Raw genomic sequence first — 12,896 nt, 5'->3', positions numbered from 1 at the left:
TGCACAAGGGACTTTGTGTCTTGGCGATCCAGAGAGTTTGTTTTGCCCTCTCTGCCTCACCTTCGCCCACTGAGGCTCCTGAGATGATCGGGGATGCCAGCCCTGGGGTAGAGTTGAAGCCCCTGGAAGTTTCTGGCCCAGCTGCCAGCTGTCCACAGACTGGAGGTGGCTCCTTAGAAGATCCCCTCCTTCCCTCAGACCTGGGCAGGTGGATGCAGAGTGTGATGCTGAGGCTGTCCGGCTGGTGGCACTGTTCTGCCTTTGCGTCCTTCCTGGGTTCCAGTCTGTAGACAGGGGTGGGTCAGCGCCCCAGATGGGCCACGTCTGACTCATGGTCCTCACCAGCACGGCCCCTCTTGCTCCCCTTTCTGTGCTGAGGGAGAGGCTGAAATCGCAGGAGCTGGGCTTGCGAGTTTTTCTGACATTCTAGTTTCTTCCTTGGAGCCAGGACAGAGAGGGGTTTTGGAGAGTGGGGAGGAGGGGATGCTGCAAGTTAGCTGAGGCTCCCCGCCCTCACACCCACTTGCTTGCAGGTAGGTGCGCGTGTGGCTTCTTGTCCCAGGCTGGTCACCACCTACAAGAACTGTCCTTGGGTAGGCAGTTGGCTTGAGATAGAAACTTCTCCCCCACAACTGCAATGAGAAGCTTTCCATAGGGACAAGAAGTGGCTGGGGCTCAGAGTCAAACTCAAACCCGGCTCCTTACCTCTGCGTGCTGGTCCCCAGTCCCACTCAGGCCCCTGTCATCCCACCAGAGAGGTCCTGCCATGCCTCATCCTTGGCTGCCCCATCTCCACACCCCACCTGGACTGGGATTGAACCCTGGTGGAGGTCTGGATTCCTCATGGCTTCTCAGCATCTGGGGGCTTGTTCTGTCTAGTGCCAGAGAGCCCTCGTCACTTTTAAATACCCCAGCGGTATTCCTTTCGCTGCCCTCCACTCTCCACTTTATCCCGCTGTGGTGAAATGTTAGCAGAATGAAATGTGAGTGCTGCCTGCATTTGATAGAGGGGGAAGCGAGACACTAGGAGGTTGATGATTGGGGAAAAAGCTGGAGGGATGGGGGAGGTGCTTCTAGAAGCAAGAGGTGGGCTTCCCCAGTGGGCATCCTGGATCCTTCCTCTGAAAGAAAAGTTCGGAGGGATGTAAAGATGTGAGCTCCTCCCTTCCTCACCCAGTGCCCAGTGGAGAGGATGGCCAGCCCAGGGGCCTCCCCACCTCTCCGGGAAACGCATGGTGCTGGCGGCTGCCGGCCACTGCAGCAGCAAGGGCTCCGTGCCCTCTTGTTTTCTGGGCCCTTAGAAATCAGGGAGGCCGCTGCCAAGAAGCAGCTCTGGCAGGCGGTGGGAGCTGCCAGAGGTGGGGAGAAGGCCAAGGAACAAAGGGCAGGAGTTGGCCTGCCTCCGGGAGGGCTGGAATGTGTGCTGTGGTCTGGCTTACCTCGAACCCAGGTGAACGTGTCACCTGAGGTGCCCCCTCCCCTGAGAGGTTTCCCGCCCACTCCACAGCTCGAGAGCTAGGGGCGGGCAGTGGAAGGCTCCGTTCCAGGGCTGGAAAGCGCCCAGTGCAGGCTCTCCTTCCTCTTCCAGAGCAGTCTGGGGCCTTTCGGGAGACTTCTGCCTGGCCAGGCAGCCAGTGTCGGGAGCCAGAGCTCCTGGGTTCCTGGGCCAGTCTGGCCCTGGCTCTGAGCTCTGGAGTCACAGGTTGAAGGCAGTGGCCAAAGGACTGATGGGAACCAAGAATTGGTGTCATCACAGTTTGGTTCTGAAATGGCCTGAGGTCCTTGCCAGCCCTACCCAGCTCGTTCTCACTGGTACTCCCAAGTTGGCCACGCTGGCCTTGCCAGAGGGAGCCTGTGGCCTTGGCCTTGGGTTGAAGAGCAGCCAAGCGCCCTGGGCTGCATATGGGGGTCACACAGGGTGTGTATGGGGTGCAGCTATCTGGGGCCTTCCGTGTGGGCTGGATTCTGATATGGACCCTTCGCTGCTTGCTGTCTCCCTAGAAACATGAGTGTGAGCCGGACCATGGAGGACAGCTGTGAGCTGGACCTGGTGTACGTCACAGAAAGGATCATCGCTGTCTCCTTCCCCAGCACAGCCAATGAGGAGAACTTCCGGAGCAACCTCCGTGAGGTGGCCCAGATGCTCAAGTCCAAACATGGAGGCAACTACCTGGTGAGGATGGAGCCTCGCGCCCATCGTCCTGTGCCCTCTATGCTTCCATCTGCTCACCACCTCTTCGTGACTGGTATCCCTGCCACCAGCCCCTGTGCCAGCACTCCCTCTTCTCTTTGTTTGTCTGCCTTTCCCCTCAGGCAGCTCTTGTGCCTGAGTCTTCAGTCACTCTCCAGCCCTGCTCTACTCTAAGGAGTGTGCTGCAGCTGGAATGTAGCATCTGGAACTCTGTGTGTGCATGTGTGTGCTGGCCGGGAGAAGAGAGTAACAATAAGAGTTCAGGTTATTGAGCGCTTGCTACTAGCCAGGCCCTGTTCCAACTGCTTTCCACGCACTTAACCTTTGCAGCAGCCCTAGCAAGCAGGCACTTGCTAGAGCACAGAGAGGTGGGGTTATTTGCCTAAAGTTGCAAGGTCAGGAAGTGGCAGAGCTGGCACAGGGTCGGTGCCTCTGAGAAGTCTGAGGGCAGAGTCTTGGCAACATGTGTCTTAAGGGACCCTGGGTTGCTGGCACCTGGCTCGGCCTGGCCCAGAGGAGTCACCTCGGCACATGGGAGAGAGGTGCTGGTGGTCTCCACTAACGCAGAAAGGCCAATCTGTCCGTGGCCCCAGAGGAGGGCTCAGGTCCATTTTAGAGGGAGGTGCCTGTGGACTGGACCCACAGATCTGATCTATACAACCTGAGGTGGCTGTCCCCACGGTGTTTGAGATGGGAGGTAGGAGGCTGCATTAGTTTCCCAGGGCCACTGTAACAAATGAGGCGGCCCTTTCTATCCACAGGTTTTACCTCTTTGGACTCAATCCATCATGATTTGAAAATATTCAGAAAAAACCCAACAGTAAATAACAATAAAAAACAATACAAATAAAAACAATACAGCAGAACAACTATTTGCAGAACGTTTATATTGTATTAGGTATTACAAGTAACCTAGAGATGATTTAAAGTCTACGGAAGTATATGCATAAGTTATATGCAAATAGTACATTTTTTATATGCAAGTTATATGCAGATAGTACTTATTTTATGTAAGAGACCTGAGCATCCATGGATTTTGATATCCACTATCCACGGCGGGCTGGAGGGGTCCTAGATCCAAATCCCCCATAGACACCAAGTGATGACTCTACCTCAAATCTGGTGGCTCAAAATAACAGAAATTTATTCTCTCACAGTTCTGAAGGCTGGAAATCTGAAATCAAGGTGGTGACAGGGCCATGCTCCCTCTGAATCCTATGGCAGAGAATCCCTTCTTGTCTTTTCCTAGCTTTTGGTGGGATTCCGTGGTTTGTAGCACATCACTCCAATCTCTGCCTCCATCTCCACGTGGCCTTCTTCAGTGTCTCTCTGTGTGTCTTCTCTTCCTACAAGGACATCAATTATTGGACTTAGGGTCCACCCTAGATCCAGGTTGATCTCATATTGAGATCCTTAACTACTTACATTGGCAAAGGCACTATTTCCAAATAAGGTTGTATTCTGAGGTTCTGGGTGGACATGACATTTTGAGGATACTATTCAACCGCTATAGAGACCCACCTGTTAGCTGCATTGGGGCATTGTTAAGAGCCTGGCTTTAAACATCAGAAAGTCCTGGGTTCAAATTCTGGCGCTGCCTTTACTAACTACATGATCTTGGCTGTTTAGCCTCACTAAGCCCTAGCTTCTGCATCTGTAAAGTGGGTCTAAGGTCTACCTCTTATGGTTGTTAAGAGAATTAAGCCAGCTGTTACATGTAAAGTCCTTAACACAGGCTGGCAGGTGGCAGACATTCACTGAGTGATGGCTATTGTAACATAATAAAGTGTATTCCTTTACTGAGTGCAAGAGTGGATGCAAATCCACCTATTTCTGATTTTAGGAGTCCAGGGTTCTATGGGACTTGGTGCCCTGCCACCCCTCTCTCTATCCTGCCTATTCCAGACTGGGCTGTCCCCTTTTCTCCCCAGGAGATGATACAGTGGCCTTTGAGTTTCCTAGGCAGTGGGGTGGATATGGGAAGTTCTGCATGCCCCCCTCGGAGGTAGAGGCAGGAATTCCAGAGACTGGAGAATTCCTTAGGATTCCAGTGGTCAGGAACCGGACAGTGGTCAGGCATTGAAAGGCATGTGCTGGGAGAGGTATGTCAAGGGTCTGATTGGGCCCACCCAGGAGAGTTTGCCCCTCTGATGGAGGAAGTCTCGTGACAGAGAGGTTGCAACCTCATGGGATGAGGTTCTAGGGTCAAGGTGTGAAGTGGAAACCAGAGATTGCCAACTACTTATCGTCTCACACCGCTGGATTCCCGTTCAGTGTGGCGAGAGGCAAGCAGGACTGGAGACAAGTTCCATCCCCTTCTCGTCTTCCATTCGGGGCATCCGCTCACAGAGCGGGGTGGCTGAGTGTCTGCATCTCTCTCTCTCTCTCTCTCTCCCTTTTCATCCTGAGGACCTACAGTTGAGTTCCTCTTGGTGACGGTGTGTCTGCTGGGACTCACCTGCATGTTCACATATGGATAGGATTCCTATCAGGGGAGAGAGAGTGAGAGCAGGCACAGGAGATCCAGGGAGCTCATGGCTGTTTCATGGCCAGGCCCCTGGCTGTGGGAGGACATTGACGCTCTGCTGGATGCTGTCGTGGGCTCTTCAGAGGAAGTTGGCAATGATGCCACGGTCCTTTCTGGGACCAGCAGGCCATGGTTCTCTCTCTCCTCGCTGCCTTCCTCACCCTCACCTCCTCATGCTCTCTTCCTTTTTCTCCTTCTAGCTGTTCAACCTCTCTGAGCGGAGACCTGACATCACGAAGCTCCATGCCAAGGTGAGCCAGGGGCTGTTTTGGGGTAGGGGAGGAGAAAGAGAACAGATGGACTCCCTCTTTGGGGTTCCCACATAATAATCTTGGGGAAAATGCTGTGACAGTTTGAAAAGCCTATTCAAAGTCAGAGTGCCATCTTACATCTGGAAAATGGAAAATGATCTATTTATCGTTTCCATAATGCCAATTACAGAAAGCAAAGCTTGGGGCAGTGACTTTCCACCCAGGTCTGCCTGCCGGGGAATACACCAGAATCTCTTGGGTGAGGCTGGAGTTGTGAGATGTTTAGTTTTTGGATTTAAAGCAGTTGGGAGTCTCTGCTTTCGACCTTCCAGCTGCTGTTTTTTTGTTGTTGTTGTTGTTTTGTTTTTTTGAGATGCAGTCCCCCTCTGTCACCCAGGCTGGAGTGCAGTGGCGTGATCTCAGCTCACTGCAACCTCCGCCTCCCGGGTTCAAGCGATTCTCCTGTCTCAGCCTTCCGAGTAGCTGAGACTACAGGCACATGCTACCACACCTGGCTAATTTTTGTATTTTTAATAGAGATGGGGTTTCGCCATGTTGGCTAGCCTGGTCTCAAACTCCTGGCCTCAATTGATCTGCCCACCTTGGCCTCCCAAAGTGCTGGGATTACAGGCATGAACCAGCGTGCCTGGACCTGCTGCCGCTTTTTATTCTGTTTGCTCGGGGGGCTGTGTGTGGGCTTTGCCATGGACATCTGCTCCTAGCTCTGAGAGTTTGGTACATGCTGCTGTGTGACCCTGGGTGGGTGACGGGCTTCTCTGGGCCTCAGTGTGCCCCTCTGAAAGTGGCCTGGCTGGATTATGTGTGCTCTGTGGGTCCTTGCAGAGTTCTCTTTTACTTTAAAGTTGGTGAGTCTAGAAAGGTTTTGAGAGGCCCGAAGCCTGCTATTCAGGTCTGCCCTTTGTGTCCTTAAGGCTGCTCTTGGCTGACCTGGAAAGTGGATGGTTTGTGTGACCAGGGCCTAGAAAAGAGTCATGAACATCAGACAGCCTTTTGCTTTTTCCTCTCACAGCCTGAGCCAGGCCTCAGGGCTGTCCGTGGGAGAACAGCTTTAGGACAGTGTTTGGGGCCCCTCAGCATGCTGGAGGGTCAGTCCTATAGTAGGGACCTTGGGGTCATCAGCTCCAAGCCTTTCTTTTTGTTTGTTTGTTTGTTTTTTAACACACATATGGGGAAATTGAGGCTGGAAGAGGACATGAGGCCTAAGGCCCCACAGTGAGTCAGTGCCAGGGCCAAAACCCGGGCCCAGGGTCTCAAGTACTGGGTCATGCATGGCCTTTGCCCTTCACTCCCCTGCCTCCTCGCTGGCCAGTGGGCAGGGAGGAACCAAGTCCTGGCAGGAACTAGCAGCTGCGGGCCACCGCCCAGGTACTAGCACGTGGCGTAGGCGGCTCCCACTGGCTTGGTTGGCTCTGCAGGGCTTCTGCCCTCTTCTCACTCATGGCTTGGGCCACAGGTACTGGAATTTGGCTGGCCCGACCTCCACACCCCAGCCCTGGAGAAGATCTGCAGCATCTGTAAGGCCATGGACACATGGCTCAATGCAGACCCCCACAATGTCGTTGTTCTACACAACAAGGTCAGAGCTGTGGGGGGCGGTGTGTGTGTGTGTGTGTGTGCGCGCATGTGTGTGTGTGCCTGAATGTGTCCTTGGATGATTGTGTGTGCCTGCCTATATCTTTGGATTTTGTGAGCATATAAGTCTGTGTGTATTTTTCTTTCTAGGGGATAATAGATTCTGTCTTGGGGGGCACTTCTAAGAAGTGTAGGGGACATCAGCTTATGTCCACGGCAGTGGATGATCAGCTGTGTTTTTTCTGAGACTTAGTCCCCACCTGCTTGCCTCCCCTGAGGCCCCCTTCCTCCTTATGTTCTACCTTAAATCCACACCCCTCTCTCCGGCCCTGACTCCTTTCCACCAAGGCTTCTAGATAAGCTCTGGAGCAGCAAGGCTGGCCTTAGAAATAAATGCTTTTGTGTTTGGGGCTCTTTCAGGGAAACCGAGGCAGGATAGGAGTTGTCATCGCGGCTTATATGCACTACAGCAACATTTCTGCCAGGTAAGAGGGGCCTGGAGCCTCCCATCCTCTGAACATCGACAGTGTGACCCCCCTCCTCTCATCCACCCACAGCCTCTCTGTTCCCTGGAGTGAGGGGATATGCACAGAGGGAATGAGAAGCAATGAGGACGGGGGAAGGGGCCCCCGGCTCTGAGGCAGGAGCCTGTGGACAGAGGGTGGGAGGGAGGAGAGTCCACTTCTCTCTCAGGAGTTCTGGTGGGACAGCCTTGGGAGGCAGGCCCTGTCCTGAGCACCCCATGCGGCCAGCTCCTCGGAGCCACTTTTCCTTGCCAAACTGCCTTCTTTTTCCCTGGGCCAGCAGGAAGGGAGTCAGAAAGAAATGTCGGATCAGATCTGGGTCTGGCAAAACAATCTAGAAGTTGTCTCGTCCATTCCTCTGCCTCTGGACAACAGGACCCTCTTCCTACCTAGGTGTTTGGAACAAGAATAAAGAACATCCAGTCACTGACTCCCTTTCCAATCCCACTCTGCAGGGAGGCGGAGGGATTCACCCATTCGTTTTGTTATTCATTCAACAAGGAATATGGCTGGGCGCAGTGGCTCACGCCTGTAATCCCAGCACTTTGGGAAGTCAAGGCAGGTGGACCACTTGAGGTCAGAAGTTCAAGACCAGCTGGCCAACATGGTGAAACCCTGTCTCTACTAAAAATACAAAAATTAGCTGGGCACGGTGGGGCAGGTGCCTGTAATCCCAGCTACTCAGGAGGCTGAGGCAGGAGAATCCCTTGAATCTGGGAGGTGGAGGTTGCAGTAAGCCAAGGTGGTGCCACTGCACTCCAGCCTGGGAGACAGGGAGACTCTGTCTCAAAAAGAAAAAACAACAAATATTGAACAGACAATGTGCCAGGCTCTGTTCTAGGTCCTGGGAATGCAGCAGAGGGCAATGCCAGGCCACTGCCCTCATGGGCATTAAACACGTAAACAAATACGTTAGTAATAGCAGGTGATAATTATCGTGAAAGAGTAAAGGGACTCAAGAAGAGCAGTGGCGAGGCGGGTACCTGGTTAGAGAAGGCCTCTTGAGGAGGTGACACTGGAACAGAGACCTGAGTGACCAGGATGGGAAGGGCTGAGCCTTATCAAGCCTGTGGGATGAGCCCTGCACACTGAGAGAAGAGGAAGGACGGGAATGCGAGGGACTGGGGTGTTTGAAGCTGAGCAAGTGAGGGAAGAGGAAGAGGAGGGGAAGCTGGGAGGTGGCAGAGCCGTGGGGCCTCGTGGCCTCACTGAGGACTTTGGAGTTTGCTCTAAGAGTTATGGGAAGTCACTGGAGCTTTGTGATCTTTTCATTTCAAAGTGATTTCTCTGAGTGCTCTGTGAGGATGGGTAGAATCTTCTGTGGAGGGCCTGCCAGGAGGCTGTAATTTTAGGACTTCAAGCAACCCAAGCCAGTCTCACCTTTGCTTAATGATAAGCAAAGATGAGGCTGCACCTTTACTGTACTCCTGTACCCCTACTGTGTGCCATGAGTGCCAAGCTCTTTATGGATGTTCCCTCGCTTCATCTCCATAGTCACCTTTGAGGAAGGGGCAATTATCACCCTCATTTGAGGGGTGAGGAGAATGAAGTTCAGAGAGATGCAGGAACTTGTACCAGGACATGTGGCTCATAAGTAGTAGACCTGAGCTGGGCTCCCAGGCTGCTGAGCTTTAAAGCCTGGGCTGAGTGCTGCCCTGCAGAGTTGGAGAGATGCTGAAGCACTCTTTTCCTGAAAACTTCTCAGCACAGGATGGCAGGGGGAGGAGGCTTGTCTTCCCTCCAGGACGAAGCCTGGCAGAGTGCTCTGCAGGTCTGAGGGAACAGGGGTGGGGAAAACAAGCGGCTCTTGGATGCAGGAGTTGCCTCTTTTGACTACTTGTCTCTCCCTGCAGTGCGGACCAGGCTCTGGACCGGTTTGCAATGAAGCGGTTCTATGAGGATAAGATTGTGCCCGTTGGCCAGCCATCCCAAAGAAGGTGGGTCTCTGGGGCTCACAGCCCCTTGCATGTATGTGTGCACTCACTCTATGTGGGGACTAGACTTGTGTACTCACAGGGATGGGATAGCCGTGCCTAGGTGGGGTGTACCAGGCGCAGGTTTTCAGATGCCAGCCTGCAGTGGTGTGAGCTCAGGCACACAGGAGAGCCCGGGAGCCAGCCTGCGGTGTGTGCCCGCAGATTGGCACAGGACTTGACTCTGAGGCCTGTGCTAGAAAGCAGTGCAACCTTCGTAGGGAAGCATGAGTCTGGGGATAAGAAGGTGCTAGTATAGGAAGGCGTGTGCTGTTCTTGGCCCTGGAGGCAGGATTGCTTCAGTGCTTGGATGAGTCTACAGGAGACTGCATCACTGCCCCCTGCTGTGGGAGGTCAGAGACTCATGATAAGGGTCACCTTCTGTTGGGAGAGTTTAGGCAGTTTTACTGAGAGCTCTCAACCACATGGTCTCATTGGAGTCTCACAATAGCCCAGGCAGGAAACAGGGCAGGGATGGATTTATTCATTCAGCAAAATTTAAATCATCTACTATGGCTCCAAGCACTGAGATATCTAGGTGAATAGGAAAAAGTCCTTTCCCTTGGCGAGCTGATACCTAATGAGAGAGATGGACGTGAAATGAATAACCATACAAACAAGACAATGTCAGACAGCAACGAGGCTAGGAAAGAAAGAGGGCACTGCAGACACGAGAACTGATAGGAGGGGAACAGGGCTCTTTTAATGGGGATGGTCAGGGAACACCTCTTAGAGGGGGTGAATTTAGCCTAAACTGGAATCATGGTGAGCTATCATGTGACGATCTAGGCATCCCATTTTGCAGATTAGAAGCTGAGCCGAGGGAGGGGGTGTGGCCGGGGTCTATAGCAAGTAGTGGCAGAACTGGAAAGTACATGAAGGCCTAGTAATGCCTGGGCTAGGGCAGTGCCTCCTGGTTGTGTGACCCACTGTCCTGAGGGATCCTGCTCCATGGGTGACATGTTGCTCAATGATATCTCATCCACATGAAGGCACAGGCAGCATCAGGGGCAGGAGGTCTTTGGGGGAGGCTGCAGCCAGGATGGTGGGAAACCCAAGCCCAAGCTGGAGACCTGGACGGTGGGACGCAGGCCCAGCTCTGTTTGCTGCTGGGAGTCGTGGGCCTGCCACCTGCTGTGATGTCAGCACTGTTCTGCACACTGGTGACATGGTGCTGAATCTGCCAGGCAAGGGCTTATGGAGCTCAGCTTCTAGTGGATGATACACATATAAGGAAACAATACAGATAGTCATGAGAGCTGCAGAGAAAAAGCAAACTATGATGGCTAGAGAGTGATGGGGCTGGCAAGAGGGCTGATTCAAATGGAAGGGCCTTCTGAGAAGGTGACGTGTAACATGAGATCTGGGTGGGGAGAAGGAAGCCTCCAAGTAAATGCATGGGGTAAAGGATCCAGAATGAGGGAATAGCACTGACTACAAGGGCCTGGAGGCCAAAGCATCCCATTTGCCTTTTTAGCCCCTGAGCACACTGACTGGGCCAATAAGGGCCTGGAGCTGTGAGTCCTGGAGCTCTCCAGCCTCACCATGCTGAGGGTCCCAACACATGCCCCATCATCCCTCCTTGCTTGGCTGGCTAGAACTGTGCTGTCCCAGCTGGGGGCTATTCTTGCCATTGTAATTGGAAGCCCAAGAAGTGAGTGAGTCCTCAGGTAACCCAGCACCTTATAGTTGGCACAAAACAGTTGATAGCCAGCCTCAGAGTCAGCAACCAGAAATGGGATGTCTTTATGTGCAGAAAATTCTGGTTAGGGCCCCAGAGACAGCAGCTGTGGATCAATGAGAGTCTTCTCAGGGAAGAAAGAATGATTGGTCAAGCACTGCCTTCTCAGCCTCTGGCTTGCCATGTGTGTCTGCTGACTGTAATCACGGTGTGGCCTTTGACCTTGAAGGGTAAGGATACTGAGAGAGAAGCATGCTGTTCCAATGGCACAGTGTGGCTTGGAGAGAATGGGCAGAGAGTCACATCTCTGAGTCTGAGCAGTGAAGGCCTGAAGACCAGGGATCAGTGTCATCTCTCAGGAATAGGATTATTTAGGGATTACCTGGTGTATTAGTCCATTTTCATGCTGCTGATAAAGACATACCTAAGACTGGGCAATTTCCAAAAGAAAGAGGTTTAATGGACTCACAGTTCCACGTGGCTGGGGAGGTCTCACAATCATGGCGGAAGGTGAAAGGCAAATCTCGCATGGCGGCAGACAAGAGAAGAGAGAGGGCCAAGGGAAAGGGGTTTCCCCTTATAAAACCATCAGATCTTGTGAGAATTATTCACTACCACGAGAATAGAATGGGGGCAACCACTCCTATGATTCAATTATCTCTCACTGGGTCCCTCCCACAACACGAGGGAATTATGGGAGCTACAACTCAAGATGAGATTTGGGTGAGGATGCAGCCAAACCATATCACCTCGTGTTCAACATATGCTTGCACAGCAGGCAGTTGGGTCATGTCTGCCTGGCTCCTATCTGACACTGCCTCTGCTTGTGGGTGGGTCACCTCTCTGAGCCCAGATGTGGAAGTGCAACTGTGGGTTTACTATGCATCTGTTGCCACCCTCCTGCCTTCTTGTCAGTGTCACTTGCAGGGAATGGAGCAGATGGAGGAGAGGAGGACAGGGAAAGAGAGAGGGAGGGGCTTTGCCTGTAGCTGTCTCATTCATTGTCACCCGCCCCCGGACTCATTGTCCCCTGAACACAGACACATCCTGTTGGCGTGATCCAGAGGTCTGATAGGAACTGCTATTCCAGGTTTCCGGCTTGAGTAATGGGGCAGGGGCCTGAATAGGAGTGGGTGCTGCCCATCAGATTATCTTACTTGAGTAGTCCGAGGAGGCCCCACCCAAGCCCAGGGACAGAGGCCCACAGGCCTGGAGGCGGGCCAAGGAGCCAAGAGACAGGAGGGGATCTTATCATGGTCATGTGGGCTCTAGTTCCACCCTCTTCAGAGAGCTACTATTGGCTCCTGCAGAGCCTCAAAATACATTCTGATTGGTCTAGCTGACTCAGCTTGGCATTCCATGGCCAATAAGAAAAGGGAAAATGCCAACCAATTGACGCAGAAGGACTGATGTCTATTGGGCAGATGACTGATCTCTAGTTTATTGGGCAGATGCGTTGGAGCCCAGACTTCTTTCCTACTCTCCCCATCCACTCCCAGTTTGTGTGTTCTTGCTGTGTGTCTCTGGAGTCCAGTGACCCCTCCTGGACCTTATTTATCCTCTCCGTCTAGAAGGAGAGGGTGTGGGTTAGTCCTTCCATTCTTCCAGCAGATCTTTGTTAAAGAACTGGGGGATGTTGGCTGGGTGTGATGGCTCACACCTGTAATCCCAGCACTTTGGGAGGCTGAGGTGGGCTGATCACCTGAGGCTGGGAGTTCGAGACCAGCCTGACCAACATGGAGAAACCCTGTCTCTACTAAAAATACAAAATTAGCCGGGCATGGTGGCGCATGCCTGTAATCCCAGCTACTCAGGAGGCTGAGGCAGGAGAATCGCTTGAACCTGGGAGGCAGAGGTTGCGGTGAGCTGAGATTGCACCATTGCACTCTAACCTGGTCAACAAGAGTGAAACTCCATCTCAAAAACAAAACAAAACAAAAAATTGGGGGATGTTGACCCTAGAGATAGGAATACTTATTAGAAGCTAGTTACCTCGAATACCAAGTAAATTCAAGGATACAGAGAGAGGGACTTCATGCACTTTAGTATGAGGTAGAGAAAGTTAAGAAATACATTCATTAAAGTCTTGCTCACTATTTGCTAGACTCACTTGTGGCTACTGGATCTGTGGGCAGAACTGGGGCTGTGAGTATGAG

The 12,896-nt window shown here is 52.7% G+C and overlaps 1 protein-coding gene across 2 annotated transcripts in view; it reads left to right on the top strand.

Moving 5' to 3' along the window:
* Positions 1 to 12,896, top strand: part of TNS1 (tensin 1) — a 211,400-nt gene that overhangs the window by 110,375 nt on the left and 88,129 nt on the right. For both annotated transcript variants that reach the window (XM_063645079.1, XM_063645080.1), the window contains exons 8-12: positions 2,002 to 2,173; positions 4,919 to 4,969; positions 6,444 to 6,566; positions 6,983 to 7,047; positions 8,940 to 9,023. In XM_063645079.1, the coding sequence (XP_063501149.1) occupies positions 2,002 to 2,173; positions 4,919 to 4,969; positions 6,444 to 6,566; positions 6,983 to 7,047; positions 8,940 to 9,023 (495 nt within the window). The remainder of the gene's footprint in view (positions 1 to 2,001; positions 2,174 to 4,918; positions 4,970 to 6,443; positions 6,567 to 6,982; positions 7,048 to 8,939; positions 9,024 to 12,896) is intronic.

Source organism: Symphalangus syndactylus, chromosome 8, assembly GCF_028878055.3.
Source record: "Symphalangus syndactylus isolate Jambi chromosome 8, NHGRI_mSymSyn1-v2.1_pri, whole genome shotgun sequence".
In the NCBI taxonomy this organism is placed as follows: Eukaryota; Metazoa; Chordata; class Mammalia; order Primates; family Hylobatidae; genus Symphalangus; species Symphalangus syndactylus.
This window is presented reverse-complemented; position numbering and strand designations above follow the sequence as displayed.